General features: G+C 35.5%; 1 protein-coding gene across 3 annotated transcripts; it reads left to right on the plus strand.

Moving 5' to 3' along the window:
- The first annotated feature begins 344 nt into the window (after positions 1 to 344).
- Positions 345 to 22,607, plus strand: LOC131051402 (probable phospholipid-transporting ATPase 4). 3 transcript variants are annotated; one of them, XM_057985920.2, is made up of 13 exons: positions 345 to 1,837; positions 3,204 to 3,351; positions 3,652 to 4,322; positions 12,572 to 14,076; positions 14,186 to 14,296; positions 15,006 to 15,282; positions 15,382 to 15,470; positions 15,603 to 15,696; positions 15,790 to 15,999; positions 16,123 to 16,248; positions 16,595 to 16,693; positions 16,848 to 17,039; positions 21,552 to 22,607. In XM_057985920.2, exons 3-13 carry the CDS (start codon positions 3,915 to 3,917, stop codon positions 22,278 to 22,280), a joined length of 3,840 nt encoding a protein of 1,279 aa, XP_057841903.1. In that variant the 5' UTR covers positions 345 to 1,837; positions 3,204 to 3,351; positions 3,652 to 3,914; the 3' UTR covers positions 22,281 to 22,607. The 3 variants fall into 3 exon arrangements, with proteins under 3 accessions (XP_057841903.1, XP_057841905.1, XP_057841904.1); XM_057985922.2 differs by having other exon boundaries at positions 15,615 to 15,696; XM_057985921.2 differs by having other exon boundaries at positions 345 to 1,387.
- The last annotated feature ends 542 nt before the right edge of the window (positions 22,608 to 23,149 follow it).

The following is a 23,149-nucleotide window of genomic DNA, read 5'->3' on the forward strand; positions in this document are numbered from 1 at the left end:
ATTATAAGATAACGCTATAATAAGTAAAATAAAATAACATCTCAATCAGAGTGGATGTACATCATACCGTACAATATTTTTTACAGGAAATTTGTGAAACTCTAGGCAAATAATAAGCCTTGTGATGTTTGAGGACAAAATGTATCACTATTTAAACACTGTTCAAACGGACATGTTTGTTCCATAATGCTTGTTTTTAGGCTTGCGCAGGAACAAAATGATTCAAACTTCCAAATGCTGAAGACAAACACCTTGGAGACAACGAGGCTGCAAATGCATTAAAAAAATCGGCATTTCAATGCAAAAATCCGCGGTTTTGTCCACTATATTTTTTACAAGAATCGATCGCCTGCAGAAAAAAATAAATTAAAAATTATGTTGCTGACAAATCGGTTGCAGAGTAAGCAAAACAAAATGTGGATTTTCAATTGTACAATCGTCTGTAGACAAAATAGAGCAAACGTGAAAAAATTATGGTAGATCAGAGGAGAAAAATAGGTGAATTATGTAAATATTGGTAGTCAATCGGCTGCAGAGATAAAAGACAGCAAATTGCGGAAATATTGATGTAAAGATTTCTAAAATATTGATAATTCGTCGGCAAAATAGTCAAAAGAGTATTAATTATTCGTTGGAGTAACAAAAGACAGCAAATTGTGAAGATTTTTTTTGTAAATATTGATGACAAATCGGCTGAAGACAAAAATTAGTCCTGCTCACCCCTAACCTATCGAAAGAATTGCAGGGGAATGGAAAAACAGAATGAACTGTAAAAATATCGATGTGAACATTCATAGCTTCAGAAAACACACGGTATATTATGAAAATTTGGACGCTAATATTGGCAATAAAACAAAATGTGAAAAACTGGTTGTAAATATTGAAAATAAATGGCATGCAGGAAAATCATTACAAATTATGAAAAACTTATGTGAACACTTGTGATATATCTGCTGCTCAAATTGTGATTTTTTTTTGGATGTACACATTGACTATCTGCCGGTTGGCAGAAAAAAACAGGGAGCAAGTTCTGAGTGAAGTAAATTATAAAAATATCGATGTCAATATTGAGCAAATAAATAGGCCATTTTTGGGGTGAAATCAAATAGGAATTCAAAGAGCTTTTCTTATGTGAACATCGTCAAACAAATAGTGAAAAAATTAATTCTCTAGAAGACACCTCACTGAAAGTGTTGGATTAAGAACGGAAAGTAGTTATCCAAAAATATCGTGCAAGTGGAGAGATCTGAAACATCAAAAACAAATTCTTCTAAGCAATTCAATCCAGGACAATCTAGCACAATTTTACACTGCAAATAAGCTAAGCCCAAATCGAAGTGAAAAGTTCAATTTGGACTGCAGAATCATAAAACAAAATCACGTTCAGGTATGCTCGGCAAGAAAATTGTTTTAATCATTCGTTCCAGATATTGCTAAAAAAACTGTGAAGCCACACACGCACACATACACGAAAAAGAAAAATATATATTGATGCTTTTGGGGAAGAATTTGCAAAAGTAAGTGTAAGCATATGTTAATGGATTAGAATAATGAAATACTAAGGTCAAGGGTTGGTCTTGAAACTGGATTGTTGCAAAGAATCTCTTTAAACACAAATATTTGGCAGAAACAACAACAGAAGCAAAAGCTGTTCTATGAACGAAGTAAAATAAATCGTGAAAAGATCGTCTTGGGGAATGTAACTATGGAAAAGTATAATTTGAGTTTCAGGTCTTTTCATCTTCTTAGCCTCGGCTATTCTCCTTATAACATTATTAGACCGAGTCTTAGAGATATTCTTCAGATTGGCAGATGACTAATTCTTCCGATTCTACAGGTGAATGATCTGTATTGAGTTGTAAACTTTTGCCTTGGCTGTTTCTCCATGTTCTCTATCTTAGGCAAAGTATTTTCTTTGTTTTCTTTGGTAGCTCATAGGAAAACGCTCCTTTTGTCTTATTGTAGCTGTACTTTCACAGTCGAACATTAAAATTAGTCTTTCTTAACTCTCTTTTATCTTGATGATGGTTCACATAATGTGATCTAAAATATTGATAGAAAAAGTTTCACAGAATCTAATTCAGAAAGAACAGCATTAACAATTAGTCTTTCTTTCTACAAGCCAATTTTGAGAGTCCTTGCAAATACTGCTATAAATATTGACACTCTAACAAAACTACTTGAATTTATACTGATGCTTTTGTTAAAGAAATGCAAATATTGTTTGGTTTATTGGTTTATGGTATAAAATAATGTAAAATTTGAGCGCAGCCTTCGCATTGGGAGTCGGATCATAACAAAGAATCTGTCCATGGGCAAAATTCGAGAGGAGTTAGATCAAAAGACTATTATGTGAACAAAAAGGAGCAAACATTTATGCAAAAGAAGTTAGAGAGCAGAATTATACATGACTTCAGATTCAGATATACTCTACAGATAGTGCTGTAAAGCCCAAATCTCTAACATAAACTTGAAATATACGTGTGTGAATTTTGGAAAAAATAAGTGTAGAAAAAGATTTATCCATGTAAATTTATGTGTAGATTTGGTCTTGGAGTTGAATTGTGTAAAGAAGCACTAAATGTTGCAAATTTAGATACAAATTGAAGCAATTGTCTGAACAAAGTGGAAGAAATGGTTAAAGTATCAGCTTAGGAAGCAAGAACCATACAAGAATTCACATTCACGTATGATTTACAAGCAAAAACCTACAGAAAGTAGTGATCAAGAGAGTATTTATCAGTAGTTAGACTCTAGCAGCTAAATTTTTAAAAATTGAATTCATATACCGCTGCAAAGTTTTATTCTCTAGCCGAGAAAATAAAATTAGGCAGAGAGTTCTTTTTAGTAGCTGTATCATAAAAAGTGAAATAAAAAGTAGACAGACATTGAAGCAAGAGACTGTTATCCCAACCAAGTAAAATAAAAAGTGATAAATTGGGTCTGGGAGCAGATTTATACAAAATTTCATGTTTATGTATGCCCTGCAAATGAAAAACCTGCAAAGAGTAGTATAAACCTCAACATTTATTGAAAGTTTAATTTAAGTAATTAAATATTTTAACGGACATTGTAGGGAAAACAAAGATACAATAATCCTGCCATAGGATTAAAAAAGAAGTGATTATAAAGCTTCAACTAGTTTATATAGAGCGAAAAAAAATTGGTTTAAAAAATTAAAATAATGTAAAATTTGTGTACAGGGCTGATCTGGAGCTGGATTGTGTAAAGAACCACTCTACGTGAATTTTGACATACTGACGCAAAACACGATTCTCTGATCAAGGTGAAATAAATAATGATGCAAATGATCATCTCATAGAGCATATATTTACGAGATTAAAGCATCAGGTATGCTCTGATTGTGAAGACATACAAATAGTAGTGCAAAGCATAGCATTTGATAAAAGTTACACTCTACAAGCAAAATATTATAACAATAAGTGCAGAACATCATCTAAACCATTCGAAGATTAAGAAATTCTTCTTCAATGGCCAAAAGCATATATTTGTGATACCTTGGCTTGTTCATACTGAGGAAAAAATCAAAAATATTGAAAGCTTTGAATTATTTTTGTTTTTCTATATGATTTTTCGTCCGCTTACCTAATAGTAACGAGCTATGTGTTCAATGCTTGTTTTATTTTGCAGAAAGGAGGAGAGATGCTGAAATCATGAAAAATTGATCCATTGGTTACATTTGTAATACTGAGATAAAATCAACCACGGCCAAGGAAGAACCTAGATTTTTGCAAAACATTTGGATCCGAAACTGGCATTCAGACATTCAATTTTCAAAATTCAAAGCAATCCATGCATTGTAGCTAGAATATTGTGCCTTAAAGCTGCCAATTTCAGAGTCTAGCCAGAACTAAGTGCAGATTATTTGCAATTGAAATTAGAGGTTTACAAATATGCCCCAAAATGCAAGAAACAAAAGAAAGCTCAACTGGAGCAAGCTCTATTCTTTCAAAAATTGTTTAAAAAGTTCAAAAGAATCCTATCCTCCTCAACTTCTAGAAGGTCCTGGTTTCTCTCGTGTTGTTTACTGCAACAATCCAGACCTACACAGGAAAAAGCCTCTCAAGTACCCTTCAAACTATGTCTCTACCACTAAATATACTGTTATTTCCTTTCTGCCAAAAGCTCTTTTTGAACAGTTCCGGAGAGTTGCAAATCTTTATTTTCTTTTTGCTGCCGCACTCTCAGTCACACCATCATTGAGTCCAGTTTCACCTATAAGTACAATTGCTCCTCTGGCATTTGTGGTTGGATTGAGTATGCTAAAGGAGGGCATCGAAGACTTTCGCAGGTTTCTACAGGTATAATTTAGAATAATAATATTAGCAGATGAATAATGATAATTTGCCAATACCATGTATTTTTTAAAAAAGGGTATCGATTGTTTGCTACGGCTTGTAGTGATTGTTTACTATGGCTTATAGAGTAGATTTGACATATATGCTACAAAATTCTATGGTTAAGCATGCTTGAGCTAGAATAGCCTTCTGATGGGTGACATCTTGAAGTCATGGTACTTCACACATGAAAACAACCTAAATGCACTAAAATAAATCAACACATGATTCAATACTATGCGGAAACACTTCTATGAAAATAATTATAGGAATGATTTAAGTAGCGTATAAGCTGGAGAGATCATGTTTAAATTCTATTATATGTCTCATATACCCTACAAGATCTTCCAAGGAATTATATAGAAAATTTCTATCCCATATGTCTGCAGGATGCTTATGTATCAACAGTGAAACAATTAGATCAGTTTTTATACGTTCAAATTCCATATCATTCATTCGAAATTTCCATATCATCTCTTTGATGCATGCTAATGTCCTTTTCTAGCAATTCTTTTTCTGTACCCCATTGGATTTTTTTAATTTTATTGGTCAAATCCTTTGCTTTGGAAAAGGTTTTTATGCTTTCCTTAAACATTCTCCTCCAATAACCTGTCATCCCATTTTTCAGTTTGATTCCAATACCCTTTCTCATAATACAAATTTCCAAACTATCCTCTCCTATCACATGCTAGGATTTAAGTTTTCTAATTCGGAAGAGTAATCCTTTGTTCTAGTAAACAATCCTAATTCAGATGTAAAAGTTTCTTCTCACAGTTAACTTATTTCTACTCACCTTGGTGGGTGCCACTTTTTTGTATACATATTTTTACTGCACATTTTCTTATTGGTTTTAAAAATCCTATATTCCTGAAAATTTTCCCAGATATTTTTAAGCTTTTTCTTTTGAACACCAAATTTTGACTTTTTGACTTAGTGCCCAATCTAAGAGGGCAAACCTTATTGTGTACACCAATACTGTTTGCAGGTCTGCATCATTTCTCCTTCGATTGGGTGTAATCCCCACTGACAATGTGAATATCCCTTGTAGGAGATTTAATCTACAATCAAACTTCGAACTTTGGCATTCTAATTAGCAGGAGTTAGAATTTGAGCCACTCAAAATCAAAATAAAAAATAGATTAAGGCATTTGGATTTGAAAATATTTCTTTCCAAAAGATTATGTTTTTCTTTAATAAAGTGTTGAAAGGGGCCAATTCCTTCAACAATGATCAGCAACCACCCTTGGAATAACCTAATGCAAACTTACGCATAAAATCAACAATGTTGCAGCAAGTCAATGACATATCTGCAGCATAACAAACTAACAAGCAGCATTAAAACTAAAGTAAATTAAGGCCGATTGCTACTTCCAATTCTTCTTCTAGATGTTCATACACAAATTTCATGGCTGTCTCATTAGACACTTTACATTTAGTTGTCTTTTGGCTGCGAGTCTTGGCACTAGGGTCCTCTTGAGTATGACTCTTGTGTTTCTTCAATATCGCATGAAGCATATGGATGCTTTGGGAACAATTTTGGATGGTAGTTCTATTGACATCAACAATTTTTTCAGATTCTCCTTGATGGCTTTTAACTCACATTCCAGATTGTTGATTCTTTCCTCCTACTTCAGTTTGTCCTCTTTCAGTCTATAGATGTCTTCCAAAATGTTCCACTACTCCTTGACTAGATTGTCATTAACATTTGGTTGAGAAGTATGACTACTTATGCTTTGGTCAAGCAAAGATATCTTAAGGTTAAGTCTTTTATTATCCATAAAGAACCATTTGATTTGAGAGTACCATGGTGGACTAATATTTCCTTCCCCATCCCACTTGTTTTATCTGCTAGTGGCTCAAGAATAGAAGCCAAAACTTCAAGGTTGGAGACAACATACCTAGAACATTCAAGAGAAACAAGGGAGATACCAAGGAGAACACAATTACCATCAACAAGTCCAACATTCTCAACAATATCCTCCTCTTCAATCACCTTTTCTTTACCTTTCACCTATAGACGATTCTCCTCATCAATGACTCTCTTAAAAGCGAGTGACCTATTCCCATCAGGCACCTTCCTCCTATCATCCACAACTTCCTCCTCAAAACATCCTTGCACATGAGAGACAATTTTTCTGTTTCTCTTGTTAGCCTACTCAACCAACTTGGAGGGGCCCTAAACCTCCATATTGGAAGCATTAATAACCTTAAAACCCCTGAGCATTGAATATGTTTAGGAAACATTACCTACCTATCAAGGGGCCTTAACACTTGTTCAAAAACCATCTCCTCCTCCCTTGCTGTAGGATTTGGGGTGGATGAGGGATTAATATTTCGAGCCATTAAATTTAGTAAGAAAATGAGGGATTGGTATTGTTGGGTCCCAACACACTACTCCACTTCCTACAATCAAATCTCACTCATAAGGCCAAGCTTGTGATTATGCAAGTGAAATTAGTTCATCAACAAACTATGGAGGGTTGAAGGCCAAATCTACGAGAGTGGGTTATATGTCCTATACTTTGAGCTCAGCTTAAACTCAGGAGGGTGTTCTAGCGGTATACCTTAACAAGTATTAAACTTAAACAAAATGGACGATTACAAATTATTGACAACCAAACCCAATTTGTTGACTTGGCCCCAAAGATTGCCAATAAACCAAGAACAATTGGATACCTCCTAACCCCTATATAGTGTTGATACAACTATGCACGTATGACCTACGTAAAACTTATCTATCAAGCATTCACTTAAGAATAAATCCCTAGTTATATTGACAATCGTGAGTGCATAGAAGGATCACTTAAACTAAAATACTAATGTAATGTTTTGTTTGATTGATGGTGTGAGATTGGTATATGGATCCAAACTAGTACCTATTCATTGGGTGTAGAGTAAAAGATATCAAATTGAACGACGAATTGAAAGCACAAAGACCACAACTATGCATTCATATGCACCAGAATGATGACAATAATGTACAAAACATACTCAATCATCCATGAAAACACTGCATAAAGCCATTTGAAACATGCAAAAGGCCATTACAAAGCTTCCAATGCTTGGAATGTTGTTACAATCATACCAGCAAATGTGGTAAGAGAAACCTTAGCCAAGAAGAGTCCCCTAAAGATCTACAGGTGTTCATGGAGACATTAATATACATGTCATATAAAACATTTGTATCTACCGTTGAATAACACAAAATCTACTCAAAATAGTTTGGAATAGCAAATTTTGTGCACTAGAGAGCTTTGGCATCCACACAGGTGTCTACAAAACCATACTGCAACCAACTTCCTTAAAATAAGACCCAAAACAAAACATATATCCCAGGTCACCAAACCCTAATTACTACACTATAACACATTCAAATTTGTGGTTGAAGATGAAATTCCACTCAAAATGTGTGTTCCAGATTGATGGAGGACCTCATCATTCATTTCTTGTGGTTGGGTGAAAGGGCACCATTAGGAGTTGAAGTGGGTGGATGAAAAAATGCACCATCAAGCCCCAAAAAACCATTAAAAACTCATCTTGTGCCAAGTCAAGCCTTCGAAATCTGTGGCATTAAAAATCATGGACCCTTGACAAGAGAATAGGAATTCGTGGAGGTTGGGCCTTGGGCCTGTAGCATACCACATGCCAATCCTACCAGGAAACAAGCAGGGAAAATCATGAAACCATGACGAGGTACTTTGCCATTAGACTTTGGGCATCAAGCCTACCATCAAACATTAGGCATCAAGCCCACCTCAAGATGCATGTTGAGATGGTAGAAGGGGAGAGGGAATGTTCAAAGTTCATCCCTTGAAGGACTTAGACGATTTTAACTTCTCTTTATCAGCAGTCAAGGGCCAACTAGGAACTGAGAATGTGGTTGAGGTTCCGAGAACCACTAGAAGTTGTGATGCCTTTTTGCAACTTTCCTTGGCCACTTTTATTGTCATGCTTATTCACTTTATTGACACTTAGACCAGAAGAGGGAACACATTGGAGGTTTCCATGGTAAAATCCAACATTTCTTTGCCTTCATCACCTTTCTATTTTTTCGTTAGTACTTAGAGTTTCACCAAGAACCAAGAACCAAACATTGGTTCCTACGGTTCCAAGAACCACCAAAACCTTTGACTTCATATCACTTGACAATTTTTGCCCAAAACTTTACCAAATTGAAACTAGAAGCACCCATTAAGCATATCTTCAAGATGTATCTTTCAAAAATGTGCATATCTTACTTTGCCCCTATTGATAGTTCTGATCCCATTAGGAACTAAATTGGTGTTGAAGGAGGTTATGAAACTAGGAGAAAATCCCATTACCCGGCTTGTAACATCTTTTTCACTCCATTAGTGCTTTCATAGGGAAAAGGAACAGGAACCATCGACAATTTTGATCCGCTTATATTCTTCAAATTGTCCACTTTAAGTCCACAAATGTCTTTGAAAATGTTCCACTTCTCCTTTGATCAAATTATCACCCACATTTATCTAAGAAGTATCATCACTTATCATTGGTGGAACATAGATATCTTAAGGTTAAGCCTTTTGTTACCCATGGAGAACCATTTAAGAATATTGTGCTGGACCAATTTTCTTCTCTCTCCCATTCAATTTATTTTCTATTTTCTCAAGAATAGAGGTTAACTCTTCAAGGTCGAAGACCGCTTACTTGGAACATGTAGGAGGTATAATGGATGTACTAGGAAGAAAATAATTACCTCAGTAAGTCCAAAATTCTCAACAATATCCTTCTCTTCAATCAAGTTTTCTTAACCCTTCTCCTACAAACCATTCTCCTCATCAATGGCTCTCTTAAATGTGAGTGACTTACTCTCCTTAGACAACTTCCTCCTTTCATTCGTAATTTCCTCCTTACAACATCCTTCCACATGATAAGAAGCCTCTCTTTTTATCTTGTTAACCTACTAAGCCAACTTAGAGGGGCCCTAGACCTCCATATCAAGAGTATTTAAAATCTAAAACTCCTAACCCTTGAATGGGTCTAGGAAACATTACCAATCTCCATATCAAGGGGCCTTGACACCTATTCAACAACCATCTCTTCCTCCCTTGTGATAGGGTTTGGGGTGGGTGGGTACTTGATATTTTGAGCATGCATAATCAATAAGAAAATGAGGGGTTGGCATATAGGGCATGGAGCCTTTTCAAGAATAACTTCCACTATATAGAGTATTCCAAGGACATCATAAAGAGAATCGGAAAGATAACCAATTTTTTGTGTCTAAAATGGCTGAGGATAAATTAGAAAGATAAGAGGCAGATAAGAGGCACTTAAATGTCCCCTTGATAGTGATATACCTCATAATCTAAAGGGCCACTTCATCTTGAGGTGTGGGGAGGGACACCCTATGTAACTAGCTTGTTGTCTCATTAGTTTCTCCTTGCATTTTAGGAAAGTGCTAACAATTTCCTCTTTACCTGTCCTATCCTTGAAAGTCTTTGCTCCCTTCATGGACAACCTGAATATTTGAACTATGATATCATTTATTATCTCTTTCTTAAGACCTTTGACCATCACTTTCTTTGCTTTTTTGTATTACCTCAATTGAGCCAAATAATAGGGGAGATGAAATTAAAAATCTGATCTTCCTTGATACTAGGAAAGAAATCCTTTTAAGTACTTGTTGGAGATAGCTCCTCGCTTGATACATGTGAAGCATTACCTCTAAAATTGACTACACTCATTACCACATGCAAGTCATAATAATGGAAGTGAATGGAAAATAATGTAAATCTAAGAAGATGGATTATCATCAGTAATGAGTTTGGTTACTCTTTTAGATAGCTGGTTCAAATCCATCCATTTAGTATGTTTTGCCATAGAAACCCCTTCATTAGGAAAACAATGTGCCATGTTGTTCCCTTATTTGAAGATATGTTCAATTTTAACTTCCTTGAGAGAATAGATCAAACTTAAAGCATCTCTGATAATATTCTCAATCATCCAAAAAGTAAAGAACTATTTTAATAGGCTTTTAATGATGCTAGGAGAATCTCCCTTAATAGCCAACGTAGGAATCTCCAATTCATTGGCTACATGAATCACCTTGTAAGTAGCTAAAGACTCTATGAAATGATTCATTTGGAAACCTAGGTTGATAGAGAAAGCTACAGAAAAGGAGGCCATTATTGTATATAATGACATTTGCTATGCTTGATTGGGGTTCCCCTTTGAGGCTATATCAAAGTTCAATTTTAAACCATTAAGAGGCAGCAAGACCATTTAATGAGACTCATAATCTATTTCTTCTTTTCATGAAGATCCTCCATACTAATATCAATGTTCTAGCTATCAACCACTTGGTCTCATTTACCTTCAAAATGGATACATTCCTCTTGTTAATAGCTTTTCCTAGCTTTGAGTCCTCAAAATTTTCCTTAATAGCCAAGAAGGTTTTGTCTCCCACTCTAGTAGGGCTGGCTTTCTTGTCATTGAAGATCCTAGCTTACACTCTAGTCATAAGCCCCAAAGGACATGCGATAAAGCTAATTTCCATATGGTTTTCAGCTTGATATTAGCTAAGGGGAGTTTCATTGAAGACTAGGCCCAACAAAAAGCAAGTTGGACCCAATTAACTTTGAACGTTGGAGAGAAAGAAGCACCAAATGCTCTAAGCATAGTGGAAGTCAATGAATAGATGAAATACTAACTCCAAATCCTTCTCACAAAGAGGAGACCTGCAGGGGATTAGGTTGCATCTTTTGACTAGATTATCTTGAGTAAGGTCTTTGTTCTACACCGCCAACCATAGAAATATATTATTCTTAGGAAAGAGATGTTTAAGTCATACCTATGTCCAACGGGGTTTTCTTGCTAGTGATCAATAAACAAGAAGAAGCTAGATGAGACACTATAGGATCCCTTTGGAGTGGTGGCCCAAATAAGATCATCTTTGTCTACTTTGTACACATGGAAGCCTTTTACTAGGTCAAATAAGCTATTGACCTATTGTACGATCTATATTTTGTCCAATCTCCTACACTAAAATAATAATCTACCTACTCACCCATGGCCCCTTTAAGGGTCTCACATAAGGGGTGAAGGGTATCCAAGGAGGCAAGAGAGCAGTCCAAAGGCCAAGTAATCTCCTATAATATCACCTTCCTACCATTACCTACATTCCATTTAATTCCTTTCTAGAGTAGCTTTCTCCCCTTGACCAAGCCATTCCAATGATCAAAACCATGTGGGAATGGTTCATGAGACAAAAGAGAGAGAAGGAGTCATTGTTAGCCAAGTACTTAGCCTTGAAAATGCTGGTTCATTGAGTCCCTTCCATGAGAAATTTCCATCCAACCTTAGCTAGGAGAGCCAGATTAAGCAATATTAGCTTCTTGTGACCCAACCCCCTCCAACTTCTTAGGTTGGCACAATTGATCCCAGGAAACCAGAGCCACAATTTTCTTCTCTTCTACTCCAAATCTTAGAAACCTTCTTTGAATTTTGTTAAGCTACTTCGCTGTCTTGTTTTGTAATTTGAAGATATACGTGTAAAAAACAGGAAGACTCTGCAAAGTTGACTTCAATAATTGAAGCTTTCCTGCCTATCTTAGCAAGCATCCTTTACATCTTGCTAGTTTCCTTTGAAACCTTTCCAAAATAGAGTTTTAAAAACACTTTGACATCTTACTTGTGAATAGTGGAAGGCCTAAATATGCAGAAGGGAGTTCTTTATGATAACAAGTACAAAACGTAGGCAAAACGTAGGCAAACCTTCTCTATCTCTCCAAAGGCATATTCAGATAAAGTATGCAACTTCTATCAATATTAAACTTTCTCCTCGAGGCCATTTCATACTTAATCAACAAACCTTTTACCTCCTTGATTTCCACTACTGAAGCTTCAACCAATATCATGGTCATTTACAATAACTTTTGCATTTTTCTAAGGATATCCTATCTACAGAGTGCTGATTTGTGCTTTCTGTACTTAAAAACCTGTTTTATGATAGAAATTATTTCTCTTTTCTCCTAATTTAATTCCTCTCACCTATATTAATGCATTTTAGTCAAAATAATTTAGCTTGATGTATATTTAGGACTTCCTTTCGTAATGATCTGCACTTTGATATTTAGTTATGTGTTTTTATTAAAAAAATTATTGTGATGTAATTTCTTTACTGTTCATTTAAAAAAATTTCTCCCAACTGATAATCCTAGGTGGCTGAAATGGGAACATTAACCTTGCAGGACAAGAAGGTTAACTCTAGAAAGGTGAAGACAAGGAAAGAGAATGGATCCTTTGATTTGAAACCATGGGAAAAGGTTCAAGTTGGAGAGGTGGTGAAGATCGAGAAAGATGAATTCTTTCCAGCTGATTTACTATTGTTGTCATCCAGCTATGATGATGGAATCTGTTATGTTGAGACCATGAATCTAGATGGAGAAACAAATTTGAAGGTCAAGCGATGTTTGGAATTCACTCTTGGCCTGGATAAAGAGAATGAATTTGACCACTTCAATGCAGTTATAAAATGTGAAGATCCTAACCCAAGTCTCTACACTTTTGTGGGCAATTTAGAATTCCATGATCAGGTTTATGCCCTTGGCCCTGAACAGGTGCTTCTTAGAGATTCAAAACTCAGGAATACTCAATACATTTATGGTGTTGTGATTTTCAGTGGTTTTGACACCAAAGTGACGAAAAATTCTACACAGTCTCCCTCCAAGAGAAGTCGCATTGAGCATAAAATTGATCGTATAATATATCTCCTCTTCACAGTGCTTCTCTTAATCTCTTTGATCACTGCTTTGGGTTTTTCTTTGTTGACAAAATTTGAAATGCTTGACTGGGAGTATCTAGAGCCAGAAAATACTTCATCTTTCTTTGATCCAAAGAACTCCACAAGGTCTGGTCTTCTTATGCTGATAACTTCTCTTATACTCTATGGATATCTTATCCCTATATCACTGTATGTTTCCCTAGAAATTGTAAAAGTGCTGCAGGCAGTGTTCATCAACCAAGACATTCAAATGTATGATGAAGGAACAAGCAGCGCTGCACAAGCTCGAACATCAAATCTGAATGAGGAGCTTGGTCAAATAGATACTATCCTTTCAGACAAAACAGGAACACTTACCTGCAACCAAATGGATTTCCTCAAGTGTTCTATAGCTGGAACTTCTTATGGCGATGGAGCCACTGATATTGAAATTGCTGCAGTAAAGCGGATAGAAAGCAAGAGAGAGAATCCTTCAGATATATCAGATTCATCAAGAATCGACCCAAATATCCTAAGTTCTAAGTCTAAGAGTTTCTCAACTGGCACCTCAGAATTTAACTATTCAAATATTAACGCAACAAGCATAGAATTATCTCAAGTCCATGTTGAAAGCAAAAGTCTGGATGCTTCTGACATTGGAGTGTTGACTGGTGGTACAGACTGGACCCAAAAGGACAAGCAACATGGCATCAAGGGCTTCAACTTCAATGACCAACGTCTCATGAATGGACAATGGATGAATGGGCTACACGAGGATATGAAATTAATGTTCTTTCGCATATTAGCAGTATGCCATACAGTTGTTCCAGAGAAAGATGAAGAAAGTGGTAAAATCAAATATGAAGCAGAGTCTCCTGATGAGGCAGCTTTTGTGATAGCTGCTAGGGAATTTGGATTTGAATTCTTTCAACGAACGCAATCCACAGTGTCTGTAATAGAGTTGGATCCTTCTTCTGAAAGAAAGGTGCAAAGGTGAGAAATCAAATCTCTCATTGAGTCATTAATTATGCTTTCTAGTTCATCTTTCTTTTCGATTTAGAAATGTTTTCAATTCAAACCTGATGAATGGAATGATTTGTAGGGGATACAAATTACTCAATCTCCTGGAATTCAATAGCACTCGCAAACGAATGTCTGTCATAGTTAGTGATGAGGAAGGGCAGATATTTCTTCTGTGCAAAGGTGCAGACAGGTTTGCAATCTACCTTATCCTTGTCAGGCATGTTGCATTCTGCTATGGTTATAATGTTGCTCAAAAACAATAGTTAGGACCTTTTTGTTCACTAAACAATTTTGGCATTTTTATAACACGCAAAGCTTATCTTGTCCACCTATAAAATCATTTTGTTAGTTCTATGCATGAAACTGCACCTTTTTTTTGTACCATTGCCTTTTATGTGGAATCCTTGTGTTGGATCACTGCTGCTTTATCACTGTGAGTTCACAATCTTCTTTGTGATTAAACTTGATCTTCTGGCATGCCTTCTTTTTGAAATGGTGATAACATTTAGAATGTTGAGCCATGATCCATTAGCTTACCCACGATTAGGTAAGGTGAATCCTCTTGCAAGCTACATAAAATTGGGAGTACTTAGTTTTTGTTGTTCGGAGTGCTGGCTTGATTCCTCCTACTGTAAAGTGTGAAATTTCTAGGCAATCTGAATCAGGTGCCTACTTCTGTTGACATTGTACATCCCTCGCTGGAGAAATCATCCATGGTTGAGCTTAGGAATCTTAAGAACCATAAGCTAGCATCTAAGCCCTGAGCCTCACCAACTTGAAATAAAAATTTAGAATACTGTTAACTAGATAATTCTTTTTCTTATTTAGAAGCATCTGTTAGTCCTTGTTCTTGGGGAGACTTACGATCTAATAATATCTTTCTTTTTGGATTCTTGTAGTGTAATCTTTGATCGGTTAGGGGAGAATGGCAGACAGTATGAAAATGCCACTAGAACTCATCTTGCCAAATATAGTGAAGAAGGATTGCGAACACTTGCATTTGCATACCGAAAACTTGAAACAACTGAATATTTGGAATGGAATGCTGTATTTACAAAGGCTAAAACAACAGTTGGGGCTGGAAGAGAGGCCTTATTGGACAGTGCATCTGATTTAATAGAAAAAGATTTGGTTCTTATTGGTGCTACAGCAGTTGAAGACAAGTTGCAGAAAGGGGTAGGTGTTTGCCTCATTGTGTTGTCAATTCTACTGAATAGAAGCCCTGCTAGACTAAATATGTCTCTCTTATTCTAATGATTGTTCTTAATATTCAAGGTTCCAGGCTGCATAGATAAACTCGCACAAGCAGGCATCAAGATTTGGGTGCTAACTGGTGATAAAGAGGAGACTGCAATTAACATAGGGTAGGAAATTCAAAAGCTCTGGGAATATACTAAAATGAATAACTTCTAAGATAATATGTAATGGCAGATATATAGTGTATTCTGTCTTGGTTTCTCTCTCTAATGAAATCCAATTAATTACATTTGTTACAGATTTGCATGCAGTTTGCTTCGGCAAGGAATGAAACAAATTTCTCTTTGTATTAGAAAGATAGACGAATTCCAAGACCAAGATGATGTTAACAAGGTTTGAACCATTACTCTATAAAGAAGACATGCCATTTGTATTATTTATCGGGAGGGACTAGTTCTGAACAAATGTCTTCTGTTAAGTATACAGGCTTACAAAGAAGATATTCTAAGCAAAATTCAAAATGGTTTTGAAATTGTAAGGCTAGAATCAAATATTGATGCTGCATTTGCCTTGATAATTGATGGAAAATCACTGGCATATGCTTTGGAGGATGACATTAAATATAAATTTCTGCAACTGGCCACAAACTGTGCATCTGTCATATGCTGCCGAGTGTCTCCAAAACAAAAAGCTTTGGTAGCGAGTCTTCCCACTGTTCAATTTATTGAACTCCATGAATTTTATTTTCAATACAGTTATATCTTCTATGAGTTCGCAAGTTCCAGGAGACTGTATCCATATGGTTTGTGAAACTTGCAGGTTACAAAGCTTGTCAAAGAGAGCACTGGTAAAACCACACTTGCCATTGGTGATGGTGCAAATGATGTTGGAATGATTCAAGAAGCAGATGTTGGTGTTGGTATCAGTGGTGTGGAGGGAATGCAGGTTTGCATATAGAGTATAGACTTTGATAATGATTTAGAATTAATGGATTTGATGGATTTGTATTGAGATATAGTTTGATCTTTTGTCTCCTAATATTTTTTTAATCACATCTGAATCATTAAATTTTTTCCAAGATTCTGATTATATCCTTGATCCTCAGTCAGAACGGATGCTATTCACAAAACCATTCTAGATATTCTTCAAATATATGTTAAATCTGAGGACTGGAACTAGGAACTGCCAAAATTTTCTTAGTAGACAAAACAATGTAATCTGTGTGCCAAAAAATAATAGTTATAATGTGAAAAGTGATAGTTTACATACCTTTACTCTGTTTTTTTCGCAGGCAGTCATGGCTAGTGACTTTTCTATTGCACAATTCTGCTTTTTGGAGAGACTGCTAATAGTCCATGGGCACTGGTGCTACAAGAGGATTGCAAAGATGGTATTCCATTCTATCTAACCTGTTTCCTATCAAAGAAATCTTAAATGGCTAACAGCATTTTCAAATTACTTCTTCTTAGGAATGATCCTTCTGTATTGTTACACAGAGTACTTAGTGTTCAGCTTTCTGAAGTCTTGTATAACTTATATGGCAGGTCTGCTATTTTTTCTACAAAAATGTAGCCTTTGGCCTCACACTTTTCTACTATGAAACATATACAAGCTTCTCTGGACTTCCTATATATGATGACTGGTATATGACACTCTTCAATGTTCTACTCACATCTTTGCCAGTCATATCTTTGGGAGTATTTGAGCAAGATGTTCCATCTGAAGTATGTTTACAGGTATATTTTGGGTCCAAGAAAAGGGAAGTTGATTTCTTATAATAAAATTGTAACACTCATGTGCAATCATTGGAATTCAATTTCAAGCTTAGAGCGACTTCGTCCTAGAAGCCTTATCTGAAGGGGTTCTTGAAACCATTTTGCCAAGTTATCCCAGAATTTGCATCACCACTTGCAGCAGCACCACATTTACTTACACCATTGAACTTAGAATAACTAAGATTTAGAAACTAACTGTTTTTGGATCAGTGTGGGCCTTGCATCCATCATATGCACCATCAAGCTTAGAACACCATTACACTTAGAAGGCATGTTTGAGGGTTTCTGGTTTTTATTATACCAAATTCATGCAGGATTGCAACTAACACATATGTCACCGCCAAATTTTCTTGTGCTATCAATCTTAGAAGACTTTGAAGCTTTGAAGACATGTCTGAAGAATTTTTTTGTTTTAATATTGAAAATAGTTAACAAATATAGCTCAAAATGAGTATTGAATCACAAATCACACAAATAGAGACCTATTACAAAATAAACAGATAGAGGAGCTAAAACATACGACATATAGAAACAGCTCCCCTTTTAAAGAATCAAGCGATATAAAAGAATTATCTATATCATAACAAAAACCATAGTCTAACTGATGGTAGCAGCCATGAGTAATATAAACAAACATATCCAGATTGGCAAGTAGCACAAAGAGATCTTAAGAAAGCAGAAAAACCTCTGACAGCAAGATAAGCAGAAAATATCACTGAAATGAAACCATTAAGCATCCTTAGAACCTTTCTTTTCACCAAGACTGCGGACCAAATTTTCAACATTCTTCTTTATAGCACTAAAGTCCACATAATCCTTCAGCCACCCCTTAGGATATACACTAACATGGACAGCAGGATGCAGAGCTGAGATGTCCTCATCATTGCTGTCCAAGGAGTTAACATCATCAACAAGTTCCAGAGAATTATTACTCAAGACAGTAAACAGTATCAAAACAGCAGAAGATAGAGAGGAAGTATTACATCAGTTGTATGGCAAGGGAAAATACAACGATTCTTTTAATTCATTTCCTGTTCCTGCAATTTGTCGCTCAGCACTAGATACAGAAACATGTATAGCAGATAGTGAAGAACCGTTGGATGGAAAAATTAAGACACCACACAAAATAATGTATATTTTAGTGAAAGAGAAGCAGTTATAAAAAGATCTACTTCAGCAGATAATCCACATGTAGCACCATTCGTATTCTGTTTTAGACCAGAAAATATGAATATTTGCAAACTGTAAAAGATATTGCCCTCTTTTACAAAGCATGTGCTGCCTATGTACAACCAAAAGGACATGCATGAAACAGACTACTAACTTTATTTATCTATAGCAGCAGTAGCAACAGGAGCTTGTGATAGACCAGGAATAGAGCGGCCACTACCAGCTACTAGAGATAAACTTCCCAGATCAACAGAAAATTGCAAAAAGACACCCACTAAATCATTGACAATTGAAAAAACTTGATCCCTTTGAGGATAAGAATGAATAGGGGCCAGATCAATAGGAATTGGAACATCATCACTTTCAACTACCACAATTGTCATGTTTCTGCCAACCATCATTGCCAAAACAAAGCTTATCCGCATTGACTCACCACAGAGAATCCTGATCATTAAAAGCATCAGCATCGCCTCCAAAAAAATTCCTTATATTCATCATTCTTTTTAGTCTTTAAAAGAACAAACAATTTCCCCAAAAAGTATATTGTGCTAGAAAATAGTTCTCTCACCAAAAGACTTTTCCCAAGAAGGGAGAAAATAGTTCCATGCCAATTTGGCAAATGGGCAATCAAAAGGCAAATGAACAATAGATTCAACACCCCAACAAGTTACTTCTAAGCAGGACTGAGACCCAGGATGAGCATAACATGCCCTACAATAAGTTAAATAGAAGTAACCACCTACAAAAAGATATTTTTGGTTCAATACTACCAGACCAAACTCTTTTTAATGTTTTGTACTTAACACTCTCAGATCATGGAGTACCCTAATTTTATTAAGCTTGTTATCCAAATTTTTAAAAGAGCCCTTGTTTGAAGGTTTTCTTGCAACTATTTCACCAAGTCATCCCAAGCCTTGCACCAGCATCACATTTTCTTACACCATTTCACTTAGAATACCTTAATTTGGAATCTAGATTCAACTATTTTCTGAATAAGTATGGGTTTTGATTCAATTATATGCACCATCAAGCTTAGAACACCATTACACTTAGAAGCCATGTTTGGGGGTTTCTGGTTTTCATTTGTCAAATTCATGAAGGATTGCAACTAACACATACATCATTGACAAATTTTCTTGTGCCATCAATCTTAGATCATTTTGAAGCTTAGAAACCATTTTTGAAGAGTTTCCAAACTCAAGTTGTATTTATAGTACATACACATCACATGTTTCATCAAGAATAGAATGAAATTATAAACTTTAGAAGCCATATCTACAGAGTTTCTTGACTCTATTTCTCCAAATTTGAATAGTACTTGCACCAAGCATATGCATTGCTACCAAATTCACCAGCACCATGTTCTTGCCATTTCCAAATCTGTCCAGAACTTCACATGCACAATCAAGTTTAGAATATCTTTCAGCTAGAAGCCACATACACCATCATATTAGAATGCTCACCTTTTAGCTTAGAACACCTTTGGTCTCTGTTTCACAATATTTTACAAGGAATTCTACTCAGCACATCCATAACTATTGAATTTGTATGTGCCATCAAAGCTTACAATACCAAGTCCAAGGTTTGAAGCCATGTCGTACACCCACCAATACATGCATCACCATCAAATTTGTATGTGCCACCAAAGATTACAAAACCAAGTCTAACATTACATGCTATGTCCACAAAACACATGTACCATTGATCATATAACAAATTAAGGATTACAAGCATGGACCACATACCCAAAACAACCGCCAAAATCTATCCACTAAATTAAATAAATATTTAATATTTATTTGATACACTAATATTCCTCTATTAATTAAATTCACATTTAATTAATTCATTCAAGCCCCATTCTGTTCTTTTAATTAAATAAATTACATAAATTTATTTAAATTCAAATCCCTATCTATAACCCAGTTATTAAATAAATCAACATTTATTTTAAAACACAAATCAAATTTCCCTTTTAAATAAATCAATATTTATTTAAAATCCCACCCCACTTGCATTTTCCTACAAATACAAGTTGCACAAATAAATAGATTTTATTTCTAAATAAAATCCTATTTTCCCCTTTTATCTTAATCCACTTGCCCACTAACTTCCTTCTAGATTCTTCTAACCCCCTTCTAATTAGCTTAATCCCCCTCTCTAATCATTTGCACATTCCCAAACAAAAGTCACTTTTCAAAAATGCCTCGTCTTTGAAATGCATTAAAGGCTTTTATTTTTCAACAAGTTAACCCCCAAAGTCTTTCAAAGCCTTTATGGTTTTTATATAACCATTAATGGTTAACTCAACTTCCCCACATGGTTAGAGACTTTCCCTCTAACTCAACTCTCATTTAACTCATGGGTCTCTTCAAGCATTCATTGCTTTGACCATGGTTATCTCTATTAACTCTTGCACAAGAGTTTATCCATTGGATAAAAGCTTTATCCACTAACTCAAAGCCTAACCAAACCCTCCTAGGGTAACCCTCATGTCTCCTTAGGCATTAAATGCTCCTTCTCTCTCCTCTCAAGCCATCTCATGTTGACACTTGTCATCATGGGATTGGGTTGAAAGCCATCACATGGATCACAAACCCATCAATCCTAGCCCTTCATGAGTTCACTCAATCTTGGCCATTCAATCAACATTTTTCCCTATAAAAGGACCTCATTTCTCAAGCAAAGGGGAAACATTTTTGCATTGTTATTATACTTGTATGTTCATAGAGCTTTCTCATAGCAATCTTATTCTAGCCATTTGCATAGCAATAGATTTTAGATCATCTTTCAACCACTTTCAAATCTTCATGTCATCCATGGTTTTGTGCTAAAAGCTGAAAGCTACTTACAATCACCCATTTGGATCTTGGAGAGGAGAAGAGCAAGAGAGGAACATCTATGAGCATCTTAGGGAGTCTTCTTTCTCTCTTTCGTTTGTGTATGCTTTTCATTGTTTGCTTTATATCTCTCTTGGTATGCATCTTAAGGTTTTTGAGTTCATTTCTGTTTGATTTTGGTTGGAACTAATCTATTAACGTTTGAACTTGTGTTTGTGCCTTGTGCCCCTTTTGCATTGCATCAGTTACAAACCCCATGCAAGAGCTTCCAAAGAACTAGTTCCCAGCACATATTCATTAATCATAGAGCATGTTTAGATTCACAATCATAGAGTATGCGTACCGTAGCATTATTGATTATCATCGCCCAGTAGTTCATGACCAGCGGAATGTACAAATAGATAGTTTTAATTATTTTCTTGAATTTAACTTCAACCTCATTGATTTTTTCTTTTATCTGCAGTTTCCTGCTCTGTATCAGCAGGGTCCTCGCAACATTTTCTTCAGCTGGTCTCGTATCATTGGTTGGATGGCAAATGGAGTATACACATCTCTAATAACATTTTTTCTCAATATATACATCTACTATGCTCAGGCATTCCGTGCTCAAGGTGCCACATCAGATCCCTCAAACATTGGAGCCACCATGTACACATGTATCATCTGGGCTGTCAATTGCCAGATTGCACTGCTAATAGCCCACTTCACATGGATCCAACACCTATTCATCTGGGGTAGTATATTTACCTGGTATGCATTTTTATATGTATATGGAACTCTACCACCCACCGTGTCAAATAAAGCATTCCACGTCCTGACTGATATACTGGGGCCTGCCCCTATTTATTGGTTCATTACACTCCTTGTAACCATAACCTCTGTGCTTCCATACTTTACGCACATTACTTTACAAAGGATGATTAACCCTTTGGATGATCATGTTATTCAAGAGATTAAGCATTTCAAAAAGGATATTGAAGATACAGAGATGTGGTCTAGAGAACAAGAAAAGGCCAAGCAAAAGACTAAGGTTGGATTTTCAGCTAGAGTAGATGCTAAGATCAAACAATGGAAGGGACAGATAGATCACAAACGTAAGGCAATTTATAATTCTGTTACAGACACCCCTTTATTTTCTGGCACTAGTCCATTTCGTACTAGGTTTTTTGGAAAGACAGGCTCAGTGTCATAGCTACAAAATTGGCTTGAAATGCATCCCTGAATTGGGCTCCATGCATTTTTTTTGTGCCAGATCAGCTCTAAATTATTTGATGTTTAGCATAAATTCATTTTAGAATTATTCTTTACTAGTAGAGTGCAACTGTTATTCCGAAGGGCAGCAGCATTGCAACTGTATTATTTGGGGTTCTATATGCATAATTGTGTGCTTGAGGACTCCTGTGATAAAGATTCGTACATAAGATTAAGTAATGAAAGGTTACTATCATTTTCATAGAAGATACGAAACAAATGTACACCCGACCAATTAATGTGGAAGAGAACTCATGACTGTTTTCAAAATTCGAAATGGTCAGTAGACATATCTACAACATAACAAGTTTTATAATAGTGATAAGATCATATTATTCTGTTATAGGAAGAATATATTTATCGACATGATTTTTCTTTCAACAAATTTAGAGAAAATTTAAAGATTATTTTAAAAAACTATTCAGCTTGACGCATGATACTGAGAATCCATACGTGCAAGCAGAATAGAATAATTGATTATACGTTTGGGTTGAGACATGATACAGAAAATCATGACCAATACATTTGGCTTACAAAGTTGGCTAAATAGATATGGAAAGGAAGGCATAAACTGAGTATGTGAGCAACCTTACCCAGGTTTGTTAAAAGCAGACCCAGTTTCATCTTTTGGTGGAGAATTTATAACTAAATGTTTTAGTTTATTTATTTTTATTATTACACAGCAATCTTTTATAAATTATTTTTATGATATAAATGTAATAACTATCTCTAATTATTATTAAGTTAATTTTTATTTAATTCAATTTATAATTATCAACTTTGTTGATTAAGCTTTCATCTAACATTTCT

This window comes from Cryptomeria japonica, chromosome 11 (assembly GCF_030272615.1).
Source record: "Cryptomeria japonica chromosome 11, Sugi_1.0, whole genome shotgun sequence".
Lineage (NCBI taxonomy): Eukaryota > Viridiplantae > Streptophyta > Pinopsida > Cupressales > Cupressaceae > Cryptomeria > Cryptomeria japonica.